Genomic DNA, 25,725 nt, shown 5'->3' with positions numbered 1-25,725 from the left:
CATGGGTATGCAAGATTGTAATTACTAAATACCAGCCTTCATAAACTAAAAAGCAAAAAACAAAACACATCCAATCAACTATATTATACCAAAGTGATCACTATCAGTTATAAATCACGATCACTATTCGAGAAATACTCAGTAACCTTTATACACCTTTTCTGGCGAGACATTGTTGACCAACAATCATGTTCTATTCATGTTCTATTCATGTTCTGTTCTATTCTCTTCCAAAAATTGTTTTTTTGATTAGTATTCTAGATGAAAATGACACACGATTGAAATCGTTGTTTGTCAAAGTTGTTGGTCAAATTTATGCGCAAAATTTAAAGGATGGATATCATGGATGAAAATTGTTTTTGTTCTTACAATTTTAGAAGTGAAAAAGCAGTTATTTCCCTTAAAAGCTGTTATATTTAATTTTAATTTCATAAGTAAGACATGAGAATGTGTTTGCTTTTGAACTGTCTATCCATTTTCCCTCCAGGTAACTTAAAGGTAACTTGTGAAATATTTTTCTACATAACTGAAACTTTCAGAGTTTGATCAGGCAGTGAAAAGGTGTATAAACAGTGAAAATTACAGTAGTAACAATTATTGCTGATCCACAATTGTTGATAAACGAAACTGTTCTCGCGATTGTTGTTCAACATTGTTGATCAACAATTTGTTCCCCAGAAACACTTACAAACACATGGGAAATTGCATAGAGAATCTTGATCAACAGAGTCGAGCCTTGAAATCGACATAAGCAATGAAAGCCTGCTGGCGGAACTCGTTCGCCTTCTCGATAGTTTGTCTTATGGAGAATATCTGCTCTGTCCTTCATCGGCCAGGCATAAAACCAGCCTGCTCTACTCTGCGCTTTCGTCGGTAGTGTGCAAAATGTCGCTGAGGCAAAACCATAGAAAAGAGCTTGCCTGATGCTGAGAGGAGCGTTATCCCTCTAAAGTTCTTGCTCTCCTCCTTGGAACCTTTTATTTTCCACAGTAGGATAACCACTCCTCTACGCCAGTCTTTCGAGAAGATCTCCGAGTCCTATACTGCATTGAATAGTATTTTGAGCCGTGGCAGGATAGTCCGCCGTCATTCTTAAGCAGCTCCGCGGATATTCCACAGATGCCAAGAGCTTTCCTTTTTTTTTTATTTCTTCAAAGTATTTTGAATTTCTACCACTAAGAACTGTTTAATGTCAACATTTAGGAAGTCATTATGGATCATAGGTTGGGGGGTGGAAGGAGATGCTACAGATGGAGAGAGAGGGGATGCATTTAGCAGAGAAGAGCAGTGCTCATTCCACCTTGAAAGGTTGGATACTATGTCTTTAAGGAGCACCCCGTCGACGTTTCCTATTGGTATTATTCTCTTTAGTATGAGAAATATAATTTTATTTTTATCCCTGAGTGGTTTTTTTCTGTTCATAAGAGCATTTTCAAATTGTATATTCTCTACGCTGTTGGATGATGGAGTAGTATTTGTACATATGTTGGTTTGATCTTTTTGTTGTGTTTATTTTAGATACTATGCCTTTTCTCTTTTACACGGTTATGTTTTAGATTCTTTCTGTTTTTAGCGCTGAAAATGCCTATTTTTATACTGGTGAAACATCCATCGCGATCGTCTTTTCTTTCTACTGGCCATAGAATTTTTTTCTATCTTTTTTTTCTATATTTTTTTTTTAATCTTTGTCTTAGTATGAGAAAGGCTTGTTTCTTTGAAGGGATTCTTTTTATCGGTATATTTTGCCTTGAAGTATGTCCGGTTCGGCTGCTAACTAAGTTAGCCTAACTTACAAATAAAGTGTAGATAACTTCTATAGTTGAATGTAGTTTTGTTTTCAATTATGTAGTGTTATTATCGCTGACAGGAGGGAAGATGGAATTTCATATTAATGTAAAAAGAACATTATATTGTATAACAGTATTAGAATGGAATAATATTTTTTAAAAGTGCCCTTTCTAACTACCACACCTTTAAAGTTAAGTGTCGTATGAAGAATATTTATACGTAGTTTTGTTTTCAATTTTCTAGTGTTGTTATCACTGACATGAGGAACAGGAGGGATGTAGGATGAGCGTGCGTACTGTGTTGGCCTCAGGTGGCTTGGTACTGCATTGAGTTGTTAGTAATAGTAGTAGTAGTTAGTAGTTATCATTGTTAGCAGGGGAGATGGGATTTTGTTTTAATGGTAAAAACAACATTTTATTGTATAACAGGATTACAATTAATTACTATTTGTTGAAATTAACCTTTCTAACATTCCTACCTTTAAAGATTACAGTTGTATGAAATGAAAGTTGTGTTTCATCTTTATAAAAGGTGAAGTTGTTATCTGAAAATATTTGGTTTAGTGTTTCGGTTCTTCGACCTGTCTGTTTTCTGTCAGTTCCTTTGGGAGACAATGGAGCCGGAGAGGCATATAAGTATTTCCAAGATTAGATTCTAAATCTGTTCTCCGTGTTGGAGCTCAGTCATGACCTCAGTCTCTGGTCATTTCTTCATCCTTTTAGCTCGAATCTACCATTAGTGGAAAACATTCTATGAACCTAAGTTCAATTTTACAAGCATATTTTCTTCCCGAGTCAGAGACAAAATCTGCCCTCAAAATTGCGCCTCCTGACAAGAATGTCCTTATAATCCTGAATTGAATAGGGACACAAAATAGTTTTTTTTTTTTTTTTAAATCTAGTCCAGTAAGAACACATTTTGCAGAATAAATTAGAAAAATCATTTGTACTTTGCTTTTGAGATGAAGGAATAAAATTCTTAGAAAATTTATAATAATATTCCCTTTGAAGACAATTTTTTTTATTTCATTTCAACTAAACATGGACAAGAGATATTTTAGTCAGTCTTTTGCTTTTTAGTTTTACTTCATTGCAATGCAATCTAATTAGTAAATACGTTCAATAGTTATAAGATAAAATATTAGTTGTGCTATTGCATTTCAAACAGTTCATGGTAACAAACTTTAAATAAGGAGTGAGTCGGCCGAATAGTAACAGAAACTCTAAAAAAAAACAAATTTATGACAACAATTGATGCATAAAAAGATTGTTTTTCGTTTTGTTTTTATTTTTGTTGCTGATTCCAAATGTATGGAACTCATTAAGTTTAATGCTACCCATCAAAATAACGAGCCTGAGAATATTTGTCTGATTGTAGAAAAGGGGAAAACATTCCCAAAAAGGCAAGCATTCTTAATGAAATGCAAACCATCGGATTGGGTATATCAAAGAATCTACTGTCGATAATGCAAGCTCCTATCTACCAAAATGTGAAATTTTGTTTTGTTTTGTTTTTGACAAAAATCAACGACACATCCCCCACCCCCACCGTAAAACATTAAATTTGAAGTCGATCTGCCCAACCCTCCCCGTTTTTCTTCAACAGTGCCCGAAAGCTGCAACATCATCCCCTAAGTCGCTTCCAAGATATTTTTATATAGCCAGGATACACATAGCGTCTTTTAATCTACCTCTACTCCTCCCCAAGTCTACATTTAAAATCGTCTTCTAGAGTTTTGGTTAAACTTGGTTTTATTGTTTAAAAAAAGAGTTGTGAGAAAGTCAAACTTTAGCGTAAAGAGTGAGGCGTTGAGGAGGGGACAGCCCCTTTCATATACGGAATAATTTCTGTTCGTTTTAAATTTTGACGTCGTTCCTACTTTCAGTTAAAAAAACTTTTTTTTTATATTTAATCTTTGAATTTTTTTGAATTAATGCAGGTTTTGATTTTAGCTCACCACACATGAATAATTACAACAAAATTTGCATAATAATTTTACTTTTATTTGGTTAAATGGCTTTCTCGAAACTTTTTTAATTTTATTTACGAACATTTTTATTAGCAATAAATATACTGAATTTACGAATTGACTTACGTAACGAACTTCTATAGTCATATATTTTTAATACGTAAATTAGGGGTTTGCTCCCTAGTCAATACCTTGCTCTTAACCCTAAAGTCAATATTTTGTACTAATTCTTTGAAAATGACCTCTTAATCACCCGGACCATTAATTAGAGTAAATAGCTCTTATGAAAGTAATAAATAAACTTTAGCGTGGAGAGCGAGGTATTAACTAGGAGACGAAACCAATCATATACGCTACGTAATATTTTCTGTTCGTTTTAAGTTGTGATGTTGCTCCTTACTTTCAGTTAAAAAACTTGTTTTTTATTAAATTTCTGATCTTTTTTTTAAATAATGCTGGGAAATCCGGTGCCCCCTTCATAGCAATGTCCCCTCCCCCATGAAAACTTCCTTCATGGAAAGATCCTCCCACATAAAATGGAAAATTCCACATTTTTGTAGATAGGAGCTTGAAACCTCTACAGTTTGGTTCTCTGATACGCTGAATATGATGGTGTGATTTTCATTAAGGTTCTATAACTTTTAGGGGGTCTTTCCCCCTTTTTTGAAAATCAGCCAAATTTTCTCAGGCGCGTCACTTTTGATGGGTTGGAACTTATATATTTGAAATCAGCATTAAAATTTGATTCTTTTGATGTATCTGTTGGTATCAAAATTCCGTTTTCTAGAGTTTTGGTGACTATTGAGCCGCGTCGTCCCGTCGTTCCTTACAGTTCGTTACCACGAACTGTTTGAAAGTTCAAATTTTGTTCCAATTCTTTAAGAATGACCCTTAATCACAAAGGCCGTTAATTAGAATAAATAGCTCTGATGAAACTACGAAAAAAACTTCAGTGTAAAGAGCGCTAAAGAAATTATTTAATAATAATTTCTTTTCGTTTTAAATTTTGATGTTGCTCCTTACTTTCAGTTGAATTTTTTTTTTATTAATTTAATTTCTGATCTTTTTTTAAATAATGCTAGGAAATCCGGCGCCCCCTTCATAGCAATGTCCCTTCCCCAATGACAACTTCCTTCATGGAAAGATCCTGCCACGTGATCCCTTGTTAAAATATATACAAATATTTTTGCAACTACGAGTTTTGTGCTCTTTACTCTATTAAATGTCTTTTCATACTGCAATCTATTCAAAGATAGTTGATTACTAGCATATCCGATTTCTACTAAGCTTCAAACTTTTGGTTTTATTTTTCAAGGTTTTTGAATTGTTGTAATCCCTTGTTAAAATATATACAAATATTTTTGCAATTGCCAGTTTTTTGCCCTTTACGCAATTAAATGTTTTTTCATACTGAGGACTATTCAAATATATTTTATTATTTCAGCAAATCCGATTTCTGACAACAATTTCTACTAAGTTTAAAACTTTTGGTTATGTTTTTTAAGGTTTTTGAATTGTTGTAATCCCTTGTTAAGATATATACAAATATTTTTGCAATTACCAGTTTATTTGCTTTTTGCGCAATTAAATTTCTTTTCGTACTGCAGGCTATTCGAAGATATTTGATTATTACAGCAAGTCCGATTTCTAAAGACGATTTCTACTAACGTCAAACTTGGTTTTATTGTTTAAGGTTTTTGAATTGTTGTAATGCCTTGTTAAAATATATACAAATATTTTTGCAATTACGACTTTTTCGCTCTTTGCGCAATTAAATGTCTTTTCATACTGCAGTCTATTCAATAAGGTTTTTGAATTGGTTTAATCCCTTGTTAAAATATATACACGTATTTTTGCAATTACCCGCTTTTGCTGATTACGCAATTTAATGTCTTTTTTATACTGGAGTCTATTCAAAGATATTTGATTATTATAGCAAGTCCGATTTCTAACAACGATTTCTACTAAGCTTCAAACTTTTGGTTTTCTTTTTTAAGGTTTTTGAATTGTTGCAATCCTTTGTCAAAATATATACGAATATTTTTGCAATTACCAGTTTTTTTGCCCTTTAGGCAATTTAATCTAAACTTCTCCCTACAGGAAAATCTTAAATTTTTCCACATAAGTGTGCCAAGTGTGACAATGTCATTGCAATACTGATGTATATAAAATGACTTCACTCACATAAATACTTTTTTTCCGAAATTAAGGCTCTTAACGAATTTTCGAACTATCTAAATCGTTTTTTTTTTTTAGGTTAGAATATACCATAATGCCAATTTTCCTGAAAAATATGGAGCCCTTTTCGAGAAAAAAAATACATACATACACAATTATTGCTCACTTATAAAGATAGTATATATATATATATATATATATATATATATATATATATATATATATATATATATATATATATATATATATATATATATATATATATATATATATATATATATATATATATATATATATATATATATATATATATATATATATATATATATATATATATCTTATTCTAATTAATGGCCCTTTTGTTTCAGGAGCCGTTCTTAAATAATTGGAACAAAAAGACAAACTTTAGCGTAAAGAGTGAGTGATTAAGGGGGATGCAGTACCCCTTATATACGGAATAATTTCTGTTCGTTTTAATTTTTAACGTTGCTCCTTACTTTCAGTTGAAAAAAAACGAAAGCCATGACTGTTTTGATAGTCGTTGACAAATGAAGAATCAACTTTTTTGTACAATGTATGGAGTCAGTTATGCAGTCAGTTAAAGTTCGATCTGAAAGATTAAATACTTGTTGCTAAATTACTCTTAGAAGATCCGTTGTTCTTACTGTTGTTAGTGGACTTTGGGATAGGCCTTTGTTAGATTGCTTTTAACCAGCCCCCACCGCCCTTTTGAGGAGACTGGATATATTAGTTCCCCCACCTTTTCATTTAGGCTTGATTTGCCACCACCACCGCCCCCATTCAGGCAAAATTCCCTCGAAATGTAACTCCGATTTTCAGCCAATACCTATCAGCCGATAAAAAAATGACTTTAGTGAAGGTCATATTTTTATTATGTATTAATGTGCAAAATATGCTCTGGTCTTGAGAAGGCATGGGGTTTGTCAGCCCTACTCATGTTAATTTTTGTTCGTTTCGAGTTTGACTCGGTTATTTATTGTAATTTTTGCTGGTTATGGGTTTGATTTATTTATTTATGGTGATTGGTGGCAGTTTTAAGCTTGGAAGATTATTTAAAATTGTTTCTGCTCATTTTTAGCTTAATGGAGCTCTTTACTTTTCTTTGAAAAACTTGTTTTGTTGGAAAAGTTTTTTTAATTGATAGCAAATAAACATACAACAGTTACTAATAGAAATGACAAATAAGGCTTATAAAGACGAAAACGTAAATTGGATTTGCAAATCAAGCTTAAAACGATCAAAATTACTACGAAAAAGAGTTTGGCTACTGTCTCCTTCCCAAACTATATAAGTCTAAAGCCTAATGCTCCATCATTACGCCTACTGTGTATTTTTCGTTTATCATAAAAAAAGAGAATCATGCCACTAATTAAAGCTAAAGGAAAGATACAAAGTTTTTCTTAGAACGAGTACATCTGTGACCTTCAATTTGGTTTTACAATTTAAATAGTAAACTTTGTTATTTAATAGTAAACACTCTTTTTTTTGTTATCAATTTTCCTTTTCATTCCATTTTTTTTTTAAGTACAGACTTTGGTACCAAAATAAAAATTATAAAACGACTGTTGATAATTCTTAAAGCAATCTGTTTATTCTATTGAAGCAATATTTTGAATGGACGAATCAATGGAGTGAGTTAGCAATTGATTTTCTTTGCGCTAGGAATGTATTTAGAAGGAAAAAATCATTGATGAAAATATATCAGATTAATGAAAAGAGATTGATTGCTTACAATAAAATGATTCATAAAAATACAATTCCTGGAGATTCGAGCAGTTCTGATTTTTTCTTTTTTTTCAACGTTACGGTGATAAAAGAAAAACTTCATAAGATAAATTTCGTTTTCAGTAAGGGCAAATGGCACTCTAGCCTTTAGAGGGCTCAGTATGAAATCAGTAGCTGAACAATGCTATGTTTTATCCCTGCTCATACACTTTATTTTAAGACTTGTTCTAAGGAGCGCGAGAAAGGCTAAGAAAGAAAAGGATACTTAATTGGTAGGTAAAACCAGGGTTTTACCTACCCTGGTTTTACCTACCAATCCCTGGTATGGGGTACAATAAGATTGGTATGGGGTAGTTGTCCCGTCTAGGTTTTGAAAAATACCTTTCTTTTGTATTTTAGTTTTCTTAAACCGAAAGAAGCAAAAATGGCCCTACTAAGATTTTGAAAAACTTTTCTTTTTCTATCTCCTTAAAAAGAAAAATCAAGAAAATCTCTGTCCCCTCCTCTGTCCCCTCCCACTAAGTTTTCATGTATTGGTACCTTTTAACTAAAATAAAATTAGTTTAAGAAGATTATTTGAGTTTCCTTGATAAAATTTTCGTAAAATCAATGAATATTTGAGGTTTTGGAGGTTTAGATAAGCTAAAAAGATCAAATTTACGGCACTGGACTTTACACTCCCCAGAGGTGATAAGAAAAGATATAAAGAAAATTATGCTTGTGGAAGGATGTAAAGGGCGAAGCTGTTAACAGATTCGGGTGGAAAAGGAGCGTGCATAGCTGAGCTGGCATTTGGCAGCTAGGTGCTGTGATGGTTTGTCAGCTGTAGTAACAGCTGACATACTACAGCTGACAGTAACAGCTGTCAGCTTTAGTATGTCGTTTGTTCTATCAAAAATGTACCTCTTCATGTTTTATCAACAAAAATGACTAGTTGGAAGGAAAATAACACCTTTTTAATAAATTTCCTTCAGAGAGTACGTAAAGTATAGATTCAGAAAAATTCACAAGCCGCCTGTGCACACTTTCTGTGTATTTCTAATATTCGAGATACCAGGCGTCATTCAACCTTTCTTATTTATTCGTCATGTTTCTAATTAATCTTTGGAACACTGTTTATGCGACCCATTGTGGAAATTATATGAAAACGGCGCCCATGGCAATCATTGGCAAATACCCTTGCTTACGTTTCTTCTTTTTTGGAAATTTTTTTCCGAATTTCTTTGTTTGAAAAAATTGATTAATATCACCACAAGGGTGTCAGTACATCTCGTGAATTTTCATCCTTTTAGTTTCATATTTTTTGCTCGGAAGCCAAGTTTGTACCAAGGATTTATCTGGAGGGATCCTACAATAAGATGTTTTCTCTTTTCTCACTAAATAACTAAATGGTCGCACTTATGCGGGATTGTTCACATATTAGAGATGTTTCCAAACCCAAGAATCCTTCCCCTGGCTACTCTACTATCCCAAGTCAAATACTCTTCCGAGGGCAAATGAAACCATGGAAATATATGATCTGGTTTCATCAAATGTTCTCCTCGCTGTGTTTGATTTAGGTTCACGAGGCCGGAAAACGGCAAAGAATCTTAAGTGAAAATGTAGCTTAATCTTCTTCCCTATTTCTTCATTTGTTTGTGATCCGATTCTAATTTTCTTTGGGATTATTATTATTTATTGGAAAGCCCGTCATACAAAAAAGGAAAAGACGGAGCAATAAGTGAAAAAAAAGAAATACACATAAACTTAGGAGTTCTACATGGGGTTTTTAATGACGAACGCTGGAGCTAAGATCTAAATCAGCTCTTAGAACAAATTACAAAACGAGAAAGAAAAACTCAATTATACACTGCTCTGCAGGTAAGCGACATGTTTTTTTTTTTTTGTTTTTTTTTTTTTTTTTTTTTTTTTTGCTCCTAAATACTGAACAAACATAAGCAATATGAACATCATTGCATCCAACCGCAATTGGTAAAAAAAGATAACCCAAATAATCATTAGTTAATTAAAAATATACAGTAGATAATCATATAAAATAGTGTAAATATTACAATAAACGGTAAAAACACTTAAACGACACTCTTGTCCGCTGGTCTTGAACTGAGATCACTCTCAACAAAATGATTCATTTACTCCGATATACATAGATATCAGAACCAAGGAAATTATTCAATCACGGATCCTTTTACATATTTACTTGAATTAATATGCTTAAAAGAACCGATAATCAATAAACAATTAAATTATTAGTAATATACGCAATACATTATCAGAGAAAAATTGACACCCAATTGACAATAACCAACATCACTTAAATTGGATTCATACGAAAAGTCGCATGTGGAGGAACAAAAGTTGTAGCGAAATGCTGAAGAAATATATGGGTTATCGAGATGAATTATAAGTAAGTAAATAAGTATGACGGTACTAGATCCTAGGGGTCCAAATTGGTTGTGCTGATGGCGGGCAGGGGGCAGTAGTATGGGGTGAATCCATGCAGTAGGCGAGTACCCCTATAACTACAAGCACACACATATCCCATCATTCCTACGACTATTTGGAGTTGCTAATCCCTTGTATCCAGCTAAAAACTTCTAAGGAGAGTCTTCTTTAGAAGTTTTTAGCTGGATACAAGGCACTAGCAACTCCAAATACTCGTAGGAATGGTGGGACACCTGTGCGCAAGAATGATGGGATATGTGTGTGATTGTAGTTACAGGAGTACTGGCCTCCTGTATGGATTGACCCCATATTACTGGGGGGCCAGCCATCCTGTGCTTTCGCATACCCTTTTCTGCTTACCTCCCCCAAATGTCGCCAGGTCCCCATTTACATCTGGGTCGACTCTGGCTGAGCAAATAACCAACCACGCTAGGAATTGAGCCCGTGCCCCTCGGACAACGGATTCACAACCCAGCGTCCTAACCACTTAACCAGGACCGCATGGATTATAAGTAGGTTAGCTCAGATGCCAAAGTGCCACAATCAAAGAGTGAAGTGTCAGACAGCTGGTGATGTATTCTGTCGGTAAACAAATGTCTTACGTTCTATGTATTTAGCGAGAAAATTGAGCTCTAACTCTCCGTTGGCTAGAATTGAAATTTTGTGATAACTATTTCATTCATAAAGATTTACCTTCCCTTTATACTCTATTGCTCAGATCAAGGCTTGAGAAGGGATGAAAAGGTGACTGCGATTTATAATGTATTGGTGCTTCTTGGTCCCAATCTGGTAGACGTCTTTTTTAGCTTTTTGGTGAGCCCTTTACGAATATTAAAAAGCTTATATATTTTCCCCCTATGCTATCGTCACCCAGCTTGGTCAGGTTTTTTAATCTTTGAACAAATGAAATTCCTATACGAATTTGTTTAAGTTTCAGTATAGTTTAGACTAGCAAGGAATCGGTATCACAGAGTTTACTGAGGTAATGATTTGTACAGATTCAACTTTGAAAGACCTCTTAAAAAGTAGCTCACACGTGCCTCACTGTACACTCAACAAGACGCCGGGTCTTTGTCAATAACATTCAACGTATTTTGTTGTACAAAAATCTCTTCGATATCTTTTATATTCTTATCAATTTTTTCCAACTCGTAGTCCTCCTAAAAAGCGCAGAAAAAGACCAAACAGTGGAGCATTAATCTCTGTTGGCGAGGGTATACTACGCTGTGAGTGGTAAAGTAGGCTGAGATAGTCGGTTGTTGGCTTTCTTGTTAAAAGAATTTGAATGGGAGTTTTAGACCTGTATCATCGTTTGAAAATGTATATGGATAATTTATAGAAAAATAATTACTCTGTAATTTAAGCTTTAGGACAAATGCATTGGAAAGGAAAAATAGGGGAAAATTAGGAAATATAGGGAAAAGAAAAAAACATGGAAAATAAGCAAAATAACTGACACTACTTTTTTATGGGTTGGCCTCGGTGGTTATATGCAGCGTTGGGTTGTCAATAGTATTAGTCTTTCGGATGTTTTTCATTAACGGAATGAAGAGAAAACATTTTATTGGATTTAATGTTTAGTGTGTTCGTGTCGAGCTTTTTGTTTTTTTAGATATAAAGGTTGTATGATATTGGCAAAAGTTAACTTGGCAATGATCCAACTAGGCTTATTGCTCGTCGGAATAAAATAAATAGTTCTAAGAATAAAAAAATACATTCAATACCTGATAAATCTAATTTAATATGATTGCATAAATAAAGAGACTATTAAGTAGCAAATCAGTGACAATGTCTTGATTATAGCCTCGGCTATAATTCAAACACTACAAAGCGCGAAATTTATACACCTGAGACTTTCTATTTTCAACTGCAAAAATAATAACAATATTGATGCCATAATATTGCCGCTAGATAGAAAAACAAATGAACTTGTTCAATGTCTTCCTCTCTCATTCGCCCTCTCCCTTCCTCTCGTTCTCTCTCTTTCTCCCTTCCTCTCGTTCTCTCCCTTTCTCCCTTCCTCTCGTTCTCTCTCTCTCTCTCTCTCTCTCTCTCTCTCCCTTCCTCACGTTCTCTCTCTCTCTCTCTCTCTCTCTCTCTCTCTCTCTCTCTCTCTCTCTCTCTCTCTCTCTCTCTCTCTCTCTCTCTCTCTCTCTCTCTCTCTCTCTCTCTCTCTCTCTCTCTCTCTCTCTCTCTCTCTCTCTCTCTCTCTCTCTCTCTCTCTCTCTCTCTCTCTCTCTCTCTCTCTCTCTCTCTCTCTCTCTCTCTCTCTCTCTCTCTCTCTCTCTCTCTCTCTCTCTCTCTCTCTCTCTCTCTCTCTCTCTCTCTCTCTCTCTCTCTCTCTCTCTCTCATTCTCTCTCATTCTCTCTCATTCTCTCTCTCTCTCTCACTCTCTCTTTCTCTCTCTTTCTCTCTCTTTCTCTCTCTTTCTCTCTCTCTCTCTCTCTCTCTCTCTCTCTCTCTCTCTCTCTCTCTCTCTCTCTCTCTCTCTCTCTCTCTCTCTCTCTCTCTCTCTCTCTCTCTCTCTCTCTCTCTCTCTCTCTCTCTCGCTCGCACACTCTCTGTCTTGCTTGCGTCCTTTCCTAACCGCGTTGAAATTTATGTGTCTTCATTTAAATTATTTTGCGTCACAATACATTCTAATACGAATTTCGGTATCCATGTTAAAAATTTATTTGACATCCCCCCTTCCCATTCTTTTAGGATTTTTACTTCCTTTGTCTGCCCTCGTGTTCAATATGCTTGTCCAGTTTGGACCCTTGAATCTCCCGATAAGTCTGATCAAATTGAATCCATCCAAAAAAAGAGCCCCGAAATTTGAACCTAGTCCTTCAAAGTTTGTGATAGCGGTTTTGAAATAAATATCTTATCTACTTCCTCTATCTCTCTTCCTCCCTCAATTCACTTTAATTTCCCTTTCTTTTCTCTCCCTCCCTTTCCTTTTCGTTTCTAAATCCAAATGGACAATTGGTATTTCAAATTCCATGCCGTTGCTTTAATTGGTTCCTGCTGACGTAGTCAAGATCCTAGATCAGACCCTGTTGTGGGTTTATCCAAGAATGAAAATGCCTTGTACAGTCTTGACTACGTGTTCTAAGGAACATAACAGGCCTGAGGAAACTTTCATGTTAAATTAATTTTCTTGTCAGGGGAAAGCTGAGACAATTGTAATAAAATACTTGTCAAAGAAAATATCATGAGGGGATAGAAACTGCCAGGAAATAGAACAAAAATCCTAGATCACATTTCTCTTGACTCGTGTTGTCATTATTGATGAACCAACCTGTCATTTCTTCTTTTTATCATTATAGGCTGATGAGAATTGGCCTATAAATAACTGATATCATGTAGCCATAAGACAAATAATAACAAGTAATATAATGGAAGTTGTAAGTCTCAAGAATGTAATCGTATTTATGAGTGTATCTACGCTTCATCTGTTGAAGTTGTTTCCAGGAGTTTTAATGTACATTATCTCTGCTTGGTTGTGGGCTATATAAATAGAAATGTATAATATAAATAGATATAATATAAATAGAAATTTATTGTTATTTTCTATTTAGCACCAATAATGTTATTTCAGCTATTTGGTTTCAAGGATTAAAAACCCTTTTGATAAAGATTATTGAAGTCCTTCTTGTATTTGTTTTTTTTTTTTATTAATTCTAGTTGTCAACTGATCTTTGTAAGTAGCTATTCGAATATTATTTCTGGTTACATGTTTCTTTATTAAGTAATCTTCAAGGTACTATAGAAGATAATTGTAGTTTTCATTGCCTTGAAGCTTGTAGGGATCTTATTAGAAATCTCAAAATGAGGATAATGCATATGCTTACAGAATGCCGACATTGTTGCCATGACAAATGCTTCTGGAGTGACTGATAGTCTTTCTTCATGTTTTTTTCAGTTCTGGAGTTTCAGGTCTTTAATAAAACATTGATGCCCTTGTCAGTTTCGGGCATGAAAGTTCCCGATCGCTTTTGCAAGAGCTGGGATAGAGTTATAGGGGTCTTTAGGTCCCCAGAAAAAATAGAACGATCATACTAAAATAAAAGGAAAGAAAGAATGTACTATGGGTCAAGGCTACATCCAGGAGGTTACTGGGTTTGAACCCTCCCCCCCCTCAAAAATGTGTGCCCAACTCGTAAAATCGTAATATAGATAATGCATATAAACAAATTGTTGTGTCTTTTAATTTTTTTTGTAAACCCCCCTCCCACCGAACAAAACCCTGGGTACGCTTTTGGTTGGGCTTTGCTCCATTGGAAATCCTTTCTTCTTTTTAAAGGGGTTTGGGCCATCTTGTCCAGGTAATACCCATAAACAGTAACTTGCCATTCAGGCTAAGGGAGAACGTTGTATAATTGCCCAATAGGTCCTTGAAACAACAAAATTTTAGTAAATTTGTGTAAAAAGAAGGAGGCAGAATATGATTATCCCGCCTCGAAGAAGAGAGGATCTTGAGTACATGCACCGAGGTGTCCGACTGCTTACTAGCATAAAACTCACTAATTTTTCATTAAAGAAAGGTTACAAACGTTTACTTTAATTTTTCTTCCGCACAATTATATACGTCCACTTTTATTTTTCTTTTGTATTATTTTTGGAGGGAACTTTGCTGCAAATAGAAATTACGATTACAGTCCAGTTCTCCTACTAAGGAAGCTGTATATTTACCCTCCTAATATCATCTATATTTGGAGTCCTCTTGAATAGCTTTCACTTCGAGAGAGATATTTACTTTTCTTGGTTTGCTTTTCATTTTCTGCCTTCCAGGAGCTGGCTCGTCTTCTTCAAGAAGTTGAACAGCATAAAACGTCCAACAGAAAGGGTCCGTCCACGTCTACAATTGGCCATGCTGAACAACTCGACAGAGATAGGATGCTTGCCATAGAAGTTCAAGACAGAGAATTGGCGAGAATCCTACAAGAAAAGGTGAGTCACCTCGGTATTATTTTGAAAAAGTCCGCGTTGTTTCAGGAGCCAAAAATTAGACCAAGGTTAAGACTTTAGAACCTTGGAACGAGGAAGGCTATGCAGTTAACTCTGTTAAGGCTATGCTTTACCTTAAAGAATCACCCAATCTTGTCTATTATAATCTTTTTTAGTTTATGTTGCGAAATCAACTTTATTAGGCGGTCTTGCCATAACTTATAGTTTGGATAAGAGATCCAAATAAACGAAAGCAAACTAAAAGCCGGTACCTACTTTCTCGGAAATCTTAAAAAAAATGAAGTTTTAATTTGCCGGTTTTTAGAGTTCCCTATGGTAGAACCTGCTTTGATTGACACACTCGCTGACAAAAGAGACATAAAATTTTACTGTGTTTTCTGTTAAATTTCACTGTCCAACCCACAAATTGTGGACAGCTTTCAATGATAGCTTGTCCCCAGGGTAAATTCTCTAATAGAATCTTTGTCTTTGAGACGTTCAATTGACGCTGAGTTTCACAAAATGGTTCTTGAGGTATCGCTTCCCCTTAATTAACACCTTAACTAAAAAACTCTGAAAAGATCCTCTATTTTAGGGGGGCTGACAAGAGTAGGGAACCCAGAAAAATTGAAAATAGGAAGGGAAAGAAAAATATGAAAAACAAATCATTTAATTTCCTGCTTGAACTATTAAAAAAAATTAAGAGAAATAAAATTCAACGACAGCGGATACAATTATGCCGGCGGCGGTGCTGAAAATTTTTGGCGGCGTTCGTTCTATTTTTTTTTTTTTTTTTCGCTACTTTAAAAAAGTTTTTAAACTAAATTGGTATCGGTTTTTATCAGAATTCAGTCCACAATTCCTTTTTAGCTTCATTATCGTGACCGAACATTGTAAAAAATAAGGACGAGATATCTTAACTTCTCACAGACATTCTTTTAACACAAATGATCGATAGCGAGACCTTAAATTGCTTGATATTTGAATTATTCTTACAAAATAGGTAATTCTTTTAACCCAAATGATCCATAGCGAGACCTTAAATTGCTTGATATTTGAACTTATCTGACAAAATAGGTAATTTAAAATTTAATTTATAAGCTCTAGAGCTTGAATTAGACAAATGTACTTGCACCGTAAATCCATGGCTAATTTATGAAACTTCGATGGAATCTGAAGTTTATATCTTGCTTAATGTCTGAATTTCCTGGTCTTGCATCCTGCATTCCACGTCTTTGACTACCCTGCTCCTCAACCCCTCACTATCTGCGCTACTGAAGCTATTATTTTTCATTTCTTCAAGATTAAATCCTTTCACTTCAGGGTGATATAATAAAAGTTTTAAAATTAAACGTTTCAACCAACCCCTTTGAGAATGAAAGATCTTACTTATCCTCCTTCCCATCTTAGCAATTAAGGTACTGCGGTTGTGGACGTACTTGAACATGCTGGCTCAAAGTGTTTGAGTGTGGTCAACGATTAAAGTTTTACTTTTTAGCGTATAGGATATAATTTTAGATTTGTCTTTTTCTTTTTTTTTACGTAGTCAATTTTCAGAAAACCTATCAGGTCGTTTTTTAAGAACAGTTTGTTCGAGTATGATGAACGATATTCTTTAATTAAGATAATGTTCTCTTAGTTGTCTATCTTTTATGAAAATCTCGTTTTGAAAAGAAATCCTAGAATTTTTTATGTTGCTAAAATTAGCGAAACAAACTTTTTTTTTACTATGATTCACAAAAAGATGATAGGAAGAGTAAAATATTACGGGAGACGTGAGGTCATTGGGAGTAGTCCCCGGCCGAAAACCGGTGGCCCACCGCAGAAAATTTTATAGCGCGCCGCCAGAATTTTAAGCGCCAAATTATTTTCTGAAATAATTTAGAGACAAATATAATGTAGAATCTACTATCTGATGCTACATGCAAAAATTTTTGATCCTCTCAAAATGTTTTTGAATTTACTCGTCAACTATGGACTTTAGATTATCATTCACTTTTTTCCGTCCTCTTTGCTACAATGTAATTTTTTCTATTTAAAATGAATTTCGACTAGCCATAATATTCCTCGAATACCTTATTTATAAATGTTTTACCATGTGCAAAAATGCAGCTATTCTACAAAGTCCTGAAAGTAAGTTGATAAATTTTTATGAATAACAACCCCCCTCCCCCTCCCAAATTTTTTTTTATACATATGTACATGGAAGGATGTAAAAAGTGGAAGAACTGAACTTGAGTATAAATTCCTTGTCTTCCTAACAGCCTTCTCAAAAAAAATCCAAATTAAAAAATCCAAATCCAACTAATTCCTTAAAAGATTTTGTGATTTTAGATGAGGTTTTTGATTCTGATGCTCAGTTGCCCATTGTGCAGGTTGCTGATGATCAGCCTCCTATGTTATCAAGATATGAACAATGCAGGTCCCTAGAGCTGGGTTTCCCCACTAGATGGAATGCAACATATAGTGAGGTGTAAATTATATTCAATACAAAGGCCCTCTGGCCTTTGTATTGAATATAATACAAAGGCCCTCTGGCCTTTGGCTTTATGTGAAATTGGGAAACCTTTGCTCTCTACTACCAAATTTTTCTATTACAGTCGAGGCTATTCAGGGAAAATTTCTTCCCACCCTAAATGTTGCTCTCCTCTGACGGGGCCTCCTATAAGGTCATATTGAGGAGCAACCTAATGATATTTTGCTTCTGAAAGAATATGTGAAAAAAAAGTTTGACTTTCGCTTCCCAAGGGATGATCTCATGGTGACAGCTGCACTTTTGAACTTTAAAATATTCAAGATAAATGAAATTGATGAGCGTCTAAATCTTCTTGATGGTTTACTGACAAGAAGGGAATTCTTATTCAAAATGATTAAGCCTCTAGTGTTGGTTGCTGACATAAGGTACTTCATCACATTTCCTGTGAATCGAATTTGTCCAATCAACACTCCAGATCCCTCCACTTCAACTTGTAGCGAGCATTTTACTGCAGTAGAAATTCTTTTGTTCGAAGCGGAGAGGGCAATCGAAAAGCCTGAAGAGGGGGCTTTAATCTCTTTAGAAAATGAATTTTGTACCACAATGCTTACTTTTAATATCCAACCATCCGTTGCTGAGTTATCATCACTTTCATCATCGCTGGGTGTAAACTGTCTTTCATGCTTCAACATTACAAACTTTGGTTCACCTTAATGTGCAAGTGACGACTGTTGTCAGAATGAATGGACAATTTGCGGGTTTAAAAACGCGACTTCGTTCGCTTCACTTCGTTCAAAGAACTTTCTAACATACGAAGCGACACTGCAACTAATAACGCATTTCTTTTTTGCTACTGATCAGCCAAACTACGCAAGTTGCCTGGACTCGCCATCTCACCACCTGGGTACTTTTTTGCGCCATCGGTCTCGATCATCAGAACGAGTTTCAAATCAAGAAGTTAAAAAATGGACTAAGTGGGCTGGTCAACAATCTTCAGGCTCTTCAAAGGCTTCTGCTGGTCTCACCAGGGTTAAGTCGAGTGCGGGATGAATTCAGGCAGACCAAAGAAACAAGTAAAAATTACCGCGAAATGGGACAGGCCTTTCATAAGAATTTTTTCAGAGACTGCAGATTTGTTATTAGTACTTTTGAGTCTTTTCGAGGTCCTTACGAAACGGATATAAATCAGCTGTACACTCTGGATTCACACCGCGTGGCAGAAGATACGGCAATACGGAACCAGAAGTGACTTGAAGGATTGGGAATTGCAGTGTACAAAAATTTTATTCAAGAGCTTATGGTTTCCCACAAGAAAACAATAAGCGACACGTTACCGAGACAGAACAAAGTCCAGTTCGTTCCGCCAAAAAAAATCTACCTCCAAGTCTCAGCTGCAGGTAAAGTACATGCAGTCAAACTGCCGCCTCTTCAGTCGTTTCTACATAGGCTGCAAGGGAAAAGGGGCAGATCTGACCGATTTTTTCAAGCTCGAGAACCAGCCTTTTCCACTTTCCCTGTCTGAGTACGAAAGTACGGTTTGGAAAAAAATCTGTCATAGTTGACTGTTTGACGGCAGAGCTTGAAGAGCCACAGCCCAGCAGTTTTCCAACCGTCGGCTCAATTGTACTAGAAGGGTCTTTTCTTGTACACCTCATCGTCCCTAAGCCTGGAATTAGTTATGGTGAATACGCTCTCTCGAAATTCGCTACTTACATTAGAAAGCAACAGTCCCAAACCGACGCTCAAAGGATTGATCTCGTCTTTGACATCTGCACTGACGACAGACTAAAAAACGTTGTGCGTGAACACAGAGAAACTTCCTCTTATGCTGTGAAAATCACAGACTGAACCCCCGTTTCTTGAATGAACTGGCGTGGTTTTTTTAAATCAACTGAGAACAAGCGTCGACTCTTCCATTTTTTGGCGACTATGGTAGTCCAGGAATTGCAGGACATCTTTGTAGTGGCCACTATTGGAGATACAGTTATTTCAACGCGCAATATCGCTTTTCTCGGCCAGGATATATAATGTTCACTAGACAATATAAAAAGGCAAACTTTTGAAAACAAAACTAAAGTAGAAGACGCCCTTTAATTCAGGAACGGGGAAAAGACTACTATTTTAGTTTTTTTGTCCTTTGGACTTTTATATATATATATATATATATATATATATATATATATATATATATATATATATATATATATATATATATATATATATATATATATATAATATATATATATATATATATATATATATATATATATATATATATATATATATATATATATATATATATATAGTATATATAGTATACATTCTACAATTTACTTGTTTACAAAATCCTCATTCTCATTCGTTTTCTAGTCAAATTAAAGACTTCAAATTGCTATTTTTTAACAGACTTTTAATCATTTTAATTTTTTTCTCCTTTTTTTATTAATGTATTTTGGCTTGGGAATATATATATATATATATATATATATATATATATATATATATATATATATTGTGTTCTTATTTGTGTATGAAGACGGTAGGGTGGAGATTTGAACCGAAATATTTGCATTTATCTCTCACTTTTTTTACTGGCTTTGATTCACCTCGTTTTTCTTTTTATCCTAAGTTTTCTTGTTGTGTTATCCTTGCCAAACGCGGTCTCGGAAATTACGAATAAATGAAATAAAAAACGAACACGAATTATTATTATATCCAGATCAACCATAAGAAAAGCATTGAATTGCAAATATAAGAGATGGGGCCGCCGCCTCCCCAAAATCCCCTCGAACAAAAAGGTGAAGAGTTCAAAATGAAAGTTTTCGGTTGAGAATGTATTTTTTTTTTTTCAATTGAGGATATATTTTGGGCCGTATGCATAGCTTTCAAATTTTGTTTGCTAATTTTAAGCGGCTTTCCTTTCCCCTGCAGGATATATATGTGGCGACTAAAATAAGTTCTTGTATTCCCTAAGGGGACAGAAATGGGGTCATGTATAATATGGATGTCCAGTTCTGAAGATCAAATGACATTTTAGTATTCAGAAAAGCAAACTATTCGTGACGGCTTTAGCATTCTATGGCCTGGAAAAGAAGCAAATTATTTATTCTGCCCCAAATGCAGATTCAGCATTGGACTTTTTTCTTATTTCCTCGCTGAATGAGAAAATTACTTTCTTTGATTTCTGTTAGAAAAAATATGTTTTGGTGATTTTGGTAATAAGTTTTGCAAAATAAGTTATGTCGGTGAACAGAAAGGTAAGAAAGGGGATTTAATACTTGACTTCTATTAAAAAAAACTATATATTCATATATATTGTGTATACAGGGCCGCTGAGAGGGTGTATGGCAGTGGGATAGAAACCCAGGCCTGGGTACCACTAGGGCCCAGGCTGAGACCGTTTACGGTTTTTTTTTTTTTTTTTTACTTGGCAGATTTTTTGGCTAAGGTTGATGTTAAATAATGTTTTTATATAGATAGATTTTGCAAATAGATTTGCTGATAGATTTGCAAAAACTAAGGGAAGATCGCACCCAAATGAAGAATAGAAATTTTTCTCCGTTTTCTCCTAATTAATCTAAAAAAAAAAAGTTTTTCCAAGGGAAGTAAAGAGCGAAGTTGAAACTTAAAACGGACAAAAATTATTACTTCACAGCCTATCTAATATATATCAATCAAACTAGTACAAATAAACCCAACTAATTATGTTTATCTGTGTTTCTAGGATTATAGAAAACTAGCGATTTACTGAAAACACAAAAATCAAGTATTAAAAACAGGAATATTAACTTAGGAGTGAAAAGTGAGTATGAAGCCTGACAACAACAAACTAATCTATAAAGCTTTTCATAGTCTTACACTAGATGTGACGTCAGTAACTTTCCATATACAATTAAAATTATCTTAAAAACATAAGCGTAGAATTAAATATTTTTTTAATAACCGCAAAGTAATTGAACAGATGAGATGAGATGACTTTTATTTTCAACTAATAATTACATCATACTTAACTGGCACTTACCACATTTTTTTGAATAACATTATCAAAAAACGTAGAAATGGTAAAAACGTATGATGTTTTATTAAGCCACTATTTTGGCTTGAGCAGCGTCACACAATCTTTTATCTATACAACAGTGAATTTCAAGCTGTGATACAAATTCTAAAGCTAGTCTATAGTCCTAATGCTATCAAGATGGCTGTACTTCGAACTTGTCTACAAAGTAATCATGACATGTCCTTTTTAAAGCAAAACGACAGCCAGACATTGAAATGAGCCATCTTGCAGAAGTGATACCAAATTAAACGAGAAAAAAATAAAGCAACAACCCTAAAATGAATTGTTATTTATCCTAAAAACGATTGATGGCACAAGGGATTGATAATAGTTTCATTCTGTAAAAAGTGTCCTTTATTGGTTTGTTTTTACTGTACAAAAACTCCTATTTTATTTTGTCTTTTCAGTACAGTGCTAGTTTTCTATAATCCTAGAAACACAGGGAAACATAATTAGTTGGTTTATTTGTACTAGTTTGATTGATATATATTAGATAGGCTGTGAAGCAATAATTTTTGTCCGTTTCAAGTTTCAACTTCGCTCTTTACTTCCCTTGGAAAAACTTCGTTTTTTTAGATCAATCTTTGCTCGTTTTTTATTCAAATTTAATGTAGAAACAACCCTGCCATGATCTTTTTTATTATACGGAATAATTTCTGTTGGTTTTAAGTTTTAGTGGCATTCCTTAGTTTCATTTGGAAACTTATGAAGCTGTTTAAGGGCGCATTTAGAAGCTTATATTTATGCCTAGTCACTTTTTATAAATTTGACTTGATAAAGTGCACATTCCCATAAAGTGCACTTTCTGTTTTTCCACCTTTTTTTTCAAAAGAAAAAAGTGCCTTTTACAATGAAATAACCAAAAAAAGGTGTTTTTCAAAACATAGGCAGGAGCAAAAAATAAGGGGGCAAGGACGTTCCTTCCCCTCAATTACCTCCATTAGAACTAGCACACAGACTTCATCGCAGAGTGAAGTTTGAAGGTTTAATTGTTGATCATTCAAGCTTAATTTTCGGTAGATTTTTAGTTAAAAATTTTTTAGTTTTCGTTAATTTTTTTTCGCAGGAGGAATTGGTTTGGAAGGGGGAGTATATGTGAGGGGTTCTTATAAACCTCCAGTTAAGGGCTTTGGACCATAATTGTTGCAATGATACCGTCTTATGCTTCCAAACTCTTCCACATCGGGAAGAGTTCAAGGAGGGGATAACCCGCCTCCTTGGCATACTCCACATCGAACACGGACATCCTCTTGGACATTAACCCCGTTCATGGACATTAACCCCGCTACCATTCGTTAATCAGTGTCAGGTGGCAATTTTTTTCACTTGGAAGTTTTTTTCAAAACGTTTTTTTTTAACTTTTAGTTACTATGGGCTGTGGCTTGCTCTTTGCTAGGTTGCAGCTACCGCTGCAACCATGATACCAAACAGTCGAGAAGTTTACTGAATGTACGATCTGATCAAACCGATTTCATAGCCACAAGGATAAATGACGGGCGACAGAATGCATTGGATTCTTGGTAATCCAATTGGGCTAATTGGTAACATCTGTCTAGATGCGTTACCAATTAGCCCAATAACAATACGCTCACGCCAATACGCGTGATATAATTACGCCCGATACCGATACAGTGTGCAGCCCTTTCTCCAGGGAATATGGAGGGTCGTATCATCACCAAAACCAAAGATATTTGACCTTTGAACTATGTTGAACAAAATGACTATCTCAAAATTGTGGTTGGATGACTTTGGGGGAAGGGGACCTTCAGGGAGGGAAGAGGGGCTAGTTGCCCCTCCAATATTTTTGGTCTCTTCAAAAGGACACTAGCAAATTTAATTTCCGTTCAAATGAGCTATTATACATCTCTGTGATGTTCTGATCCCCCCTTAGCCCTGCTAAAAAAAAAACGGGAGACGCATCAGTGCTACAACAAGGAAAAAGTCATTTTCTTTGTTGTTCAAGGAGGGGGATTGTAATTTCTCTATACAAGGGTTTCGACCATGGTGATTCCAATTTCTTTGTTGTTCAAGGAGGGGGATTGTAATTTCTCTATACAAGGGTTTCGACCATGGTGATTCCAATGTTGCACTTTTCATTTTAATCTGACACCATTATCGAGGGGTTTCAGGCTTTTTTTCGAAATCATAATAAATTTGTTCTCTAAATAAACTTTTACTTTTAAGAATAAACAAAATAAAAGTCATTAGTCCTCAATCAGTGTCAGATAGCAATCTATTTCCACTATTCAGTTTTTTCCCTAAACATGATTTTTGACGTGTCATTCTGAGAGTGTTAAAGAGTTTATAGTAGGGTTCTCCCAACACAATAATTAGCCTTATTATGGGGGCTGGGAGGGGGAGTCTACGGGAAGGGTAATATGGAGAGTAATCTCTTGTAAATCTCCGGTGAAGGGTTTTGGAAAATAATTATTACAATGGTGCCGTTTTATAATTAAAAGCTTTTGATCTTAAGAAGTGGCACAAAAGGTGCCGTTTTTTGTGCTATTTTGTATCTACGAATTTCACAACTGAGTTAAATCACCTAGATATTAGCAATAGCTTTCAAATCAGCCTTGCAACATAAGGGAGACAGATCAGTGCTACCCATACAAAAAAGTGATTTTTCTTGTTTTTCAAGGTTGGGAACTATGGTTTCCCTGATATAGGTTTTCAACTATTGTGAATCCAATACAACACTTTTTACCTCGACCGTACGACCTTTTCGAGTGGTTTTAGGCTTTTTTCGAAATAACCCTAAATTTTATTTTCCCAATAAACTTTTATTTTAATACGAACTGAAACGATAGTTACCATTCCTGAATCAGTGTCAGATGGAGATTTGTTTTCACTAGGTAGTTTTTTTTCTAAACGTGTTTTTTAACTTTTGGTTACTATGGGCCGTGGTTCGCTCTTTACTAGGTTGCAGCTGCCCCTGCAACCATGATGTAAGCCCTTTAAAATATATTCCTGCATACTGGCCTTATACATATAATATTTACTATAAATGTTTAAATTTCAGTATTGACCAAACTTGGTGCGTCAAATATGCTACAAATACCCTCCTCAATACCTTGCTCTCTATCCTAAAGCTTTTACACTTTTAAAAAAGCTTCCTATTCTATTCAAACTAATTGTTCCTTAAAAAGCTTCCTAATCTACTTATTGTAATTTGTGTTTCAGGAGCCGTTCTTAAAATATTAAGACAAACAGTCAAACTTTAGCGTAAAAAGCAAGGAATTGAGTAGGGGGGCAACCCCTTCATATACGGAACAATTTCTGTTCGTTTTGAGTTTTAATGTTGCTCCTTATTTTCAGTTTAAAAAACCGATTCTCTATAGTTTCTGGCAAATTTTCTGAGGCTCGTAGCTTTTGATGGATAACACCAAACTTGATGAATTTTATATATTTGGAATCAGTATAATAAGCTGATTCTTTTGATTTTTCTATTGATATCAAAATTCCTTTTTTAGAGTTTCGGTTATTATTGAGCCGAGTCGCTCCTTACTTACAGTTCGTTAAGACGAACTGTGATTAAAGATTCTCCAGATTATGAAATTTATTGTATTCATGACTATTCTCATTTTGTTCTTAAGTTATTACCATACATGGTCAGTGGCGTCAGTTTGGGGGAGGGAGCTGAACTACGGGTGACAGAACTAAATGTCAAACACGTAAATAGGATCATCCTAACCCAATTGGTTTCAAATTTAACCCTCTGGGAGGAGCTTAATTTACGTTAAGTATTGTCATTTTTAAATCCTTGCAGTTTTTTGTCGTTATTCCTGTTAATTTCACTTTATAGTGATTCCAAGATTTAATATATTTTGTTTGGTAAAACCGCAGTTTATATCTTCTTCTGAACTAAACAGCACAACAGCAAAATTCTTCCTTCATTTCGTTTAGGAAGTCTTATTTTTTAGATTTTCATAATCGTCTTCAGTTTAGCTGCATCCAAGCTCGCTTCTTTGATGGTGTACATTTAATTCATCCCCCAGATCAACTTAACCCTATTCAACTCAATCCCTTTTAAAATGAATCCTGTTCAAATCATTTGGAACCACCAATCAATTCAACCCTTGTTTAATTGAACTCTCGTTTGACTCAATCCCTGTTTTAATTCAACACATCCCCAATTG

The 25,725-nt window shown here is 34.8% G+C and overlaps 1 protein-coding gene across 1 annotated transcript in view; it reads left to right on the top strand.

Annotated features, from left to right (window-relative positions):
- LOC148955957 (uncharacterized) overlaps positions 1–25,725 on the top strand; it is a 197,263-nt gene that overhangs the window by 127,657 nt on the left and 43,881 nt on the right. The window contains exon 6 of the mRNA XM_089085956.1: positions 14,901–15,059. Within this exon, the coding sequence (XP_088942082.1) occupies positions 14,901–15,059 (159 nt within the window). The remainder of the gene's footprint in view (positions 1–14,900; positions 15,060–25,725) is intronic.

This window comes from Artemia sp. Qi Xiang Cuo, chromosome 1 (genome assembly GCF_049724085.1).
Source record: "Artemia sp. Qi Xiang Cuo chromosome 1, ASM4972408v1, whole genome shotgun sequence".
Lineage (NCBI taxonomy): Eukaryota > Metazoa > Arthropoda > Branchiopoda > Anostraca > Artemiidae > Artemia > Artemia sp. Qi Xiang Cuo.
Note: the sequence above shows the minus strand (reverse complement) of the source record. Positions and strands in the feature narration are given on the sequence as shown.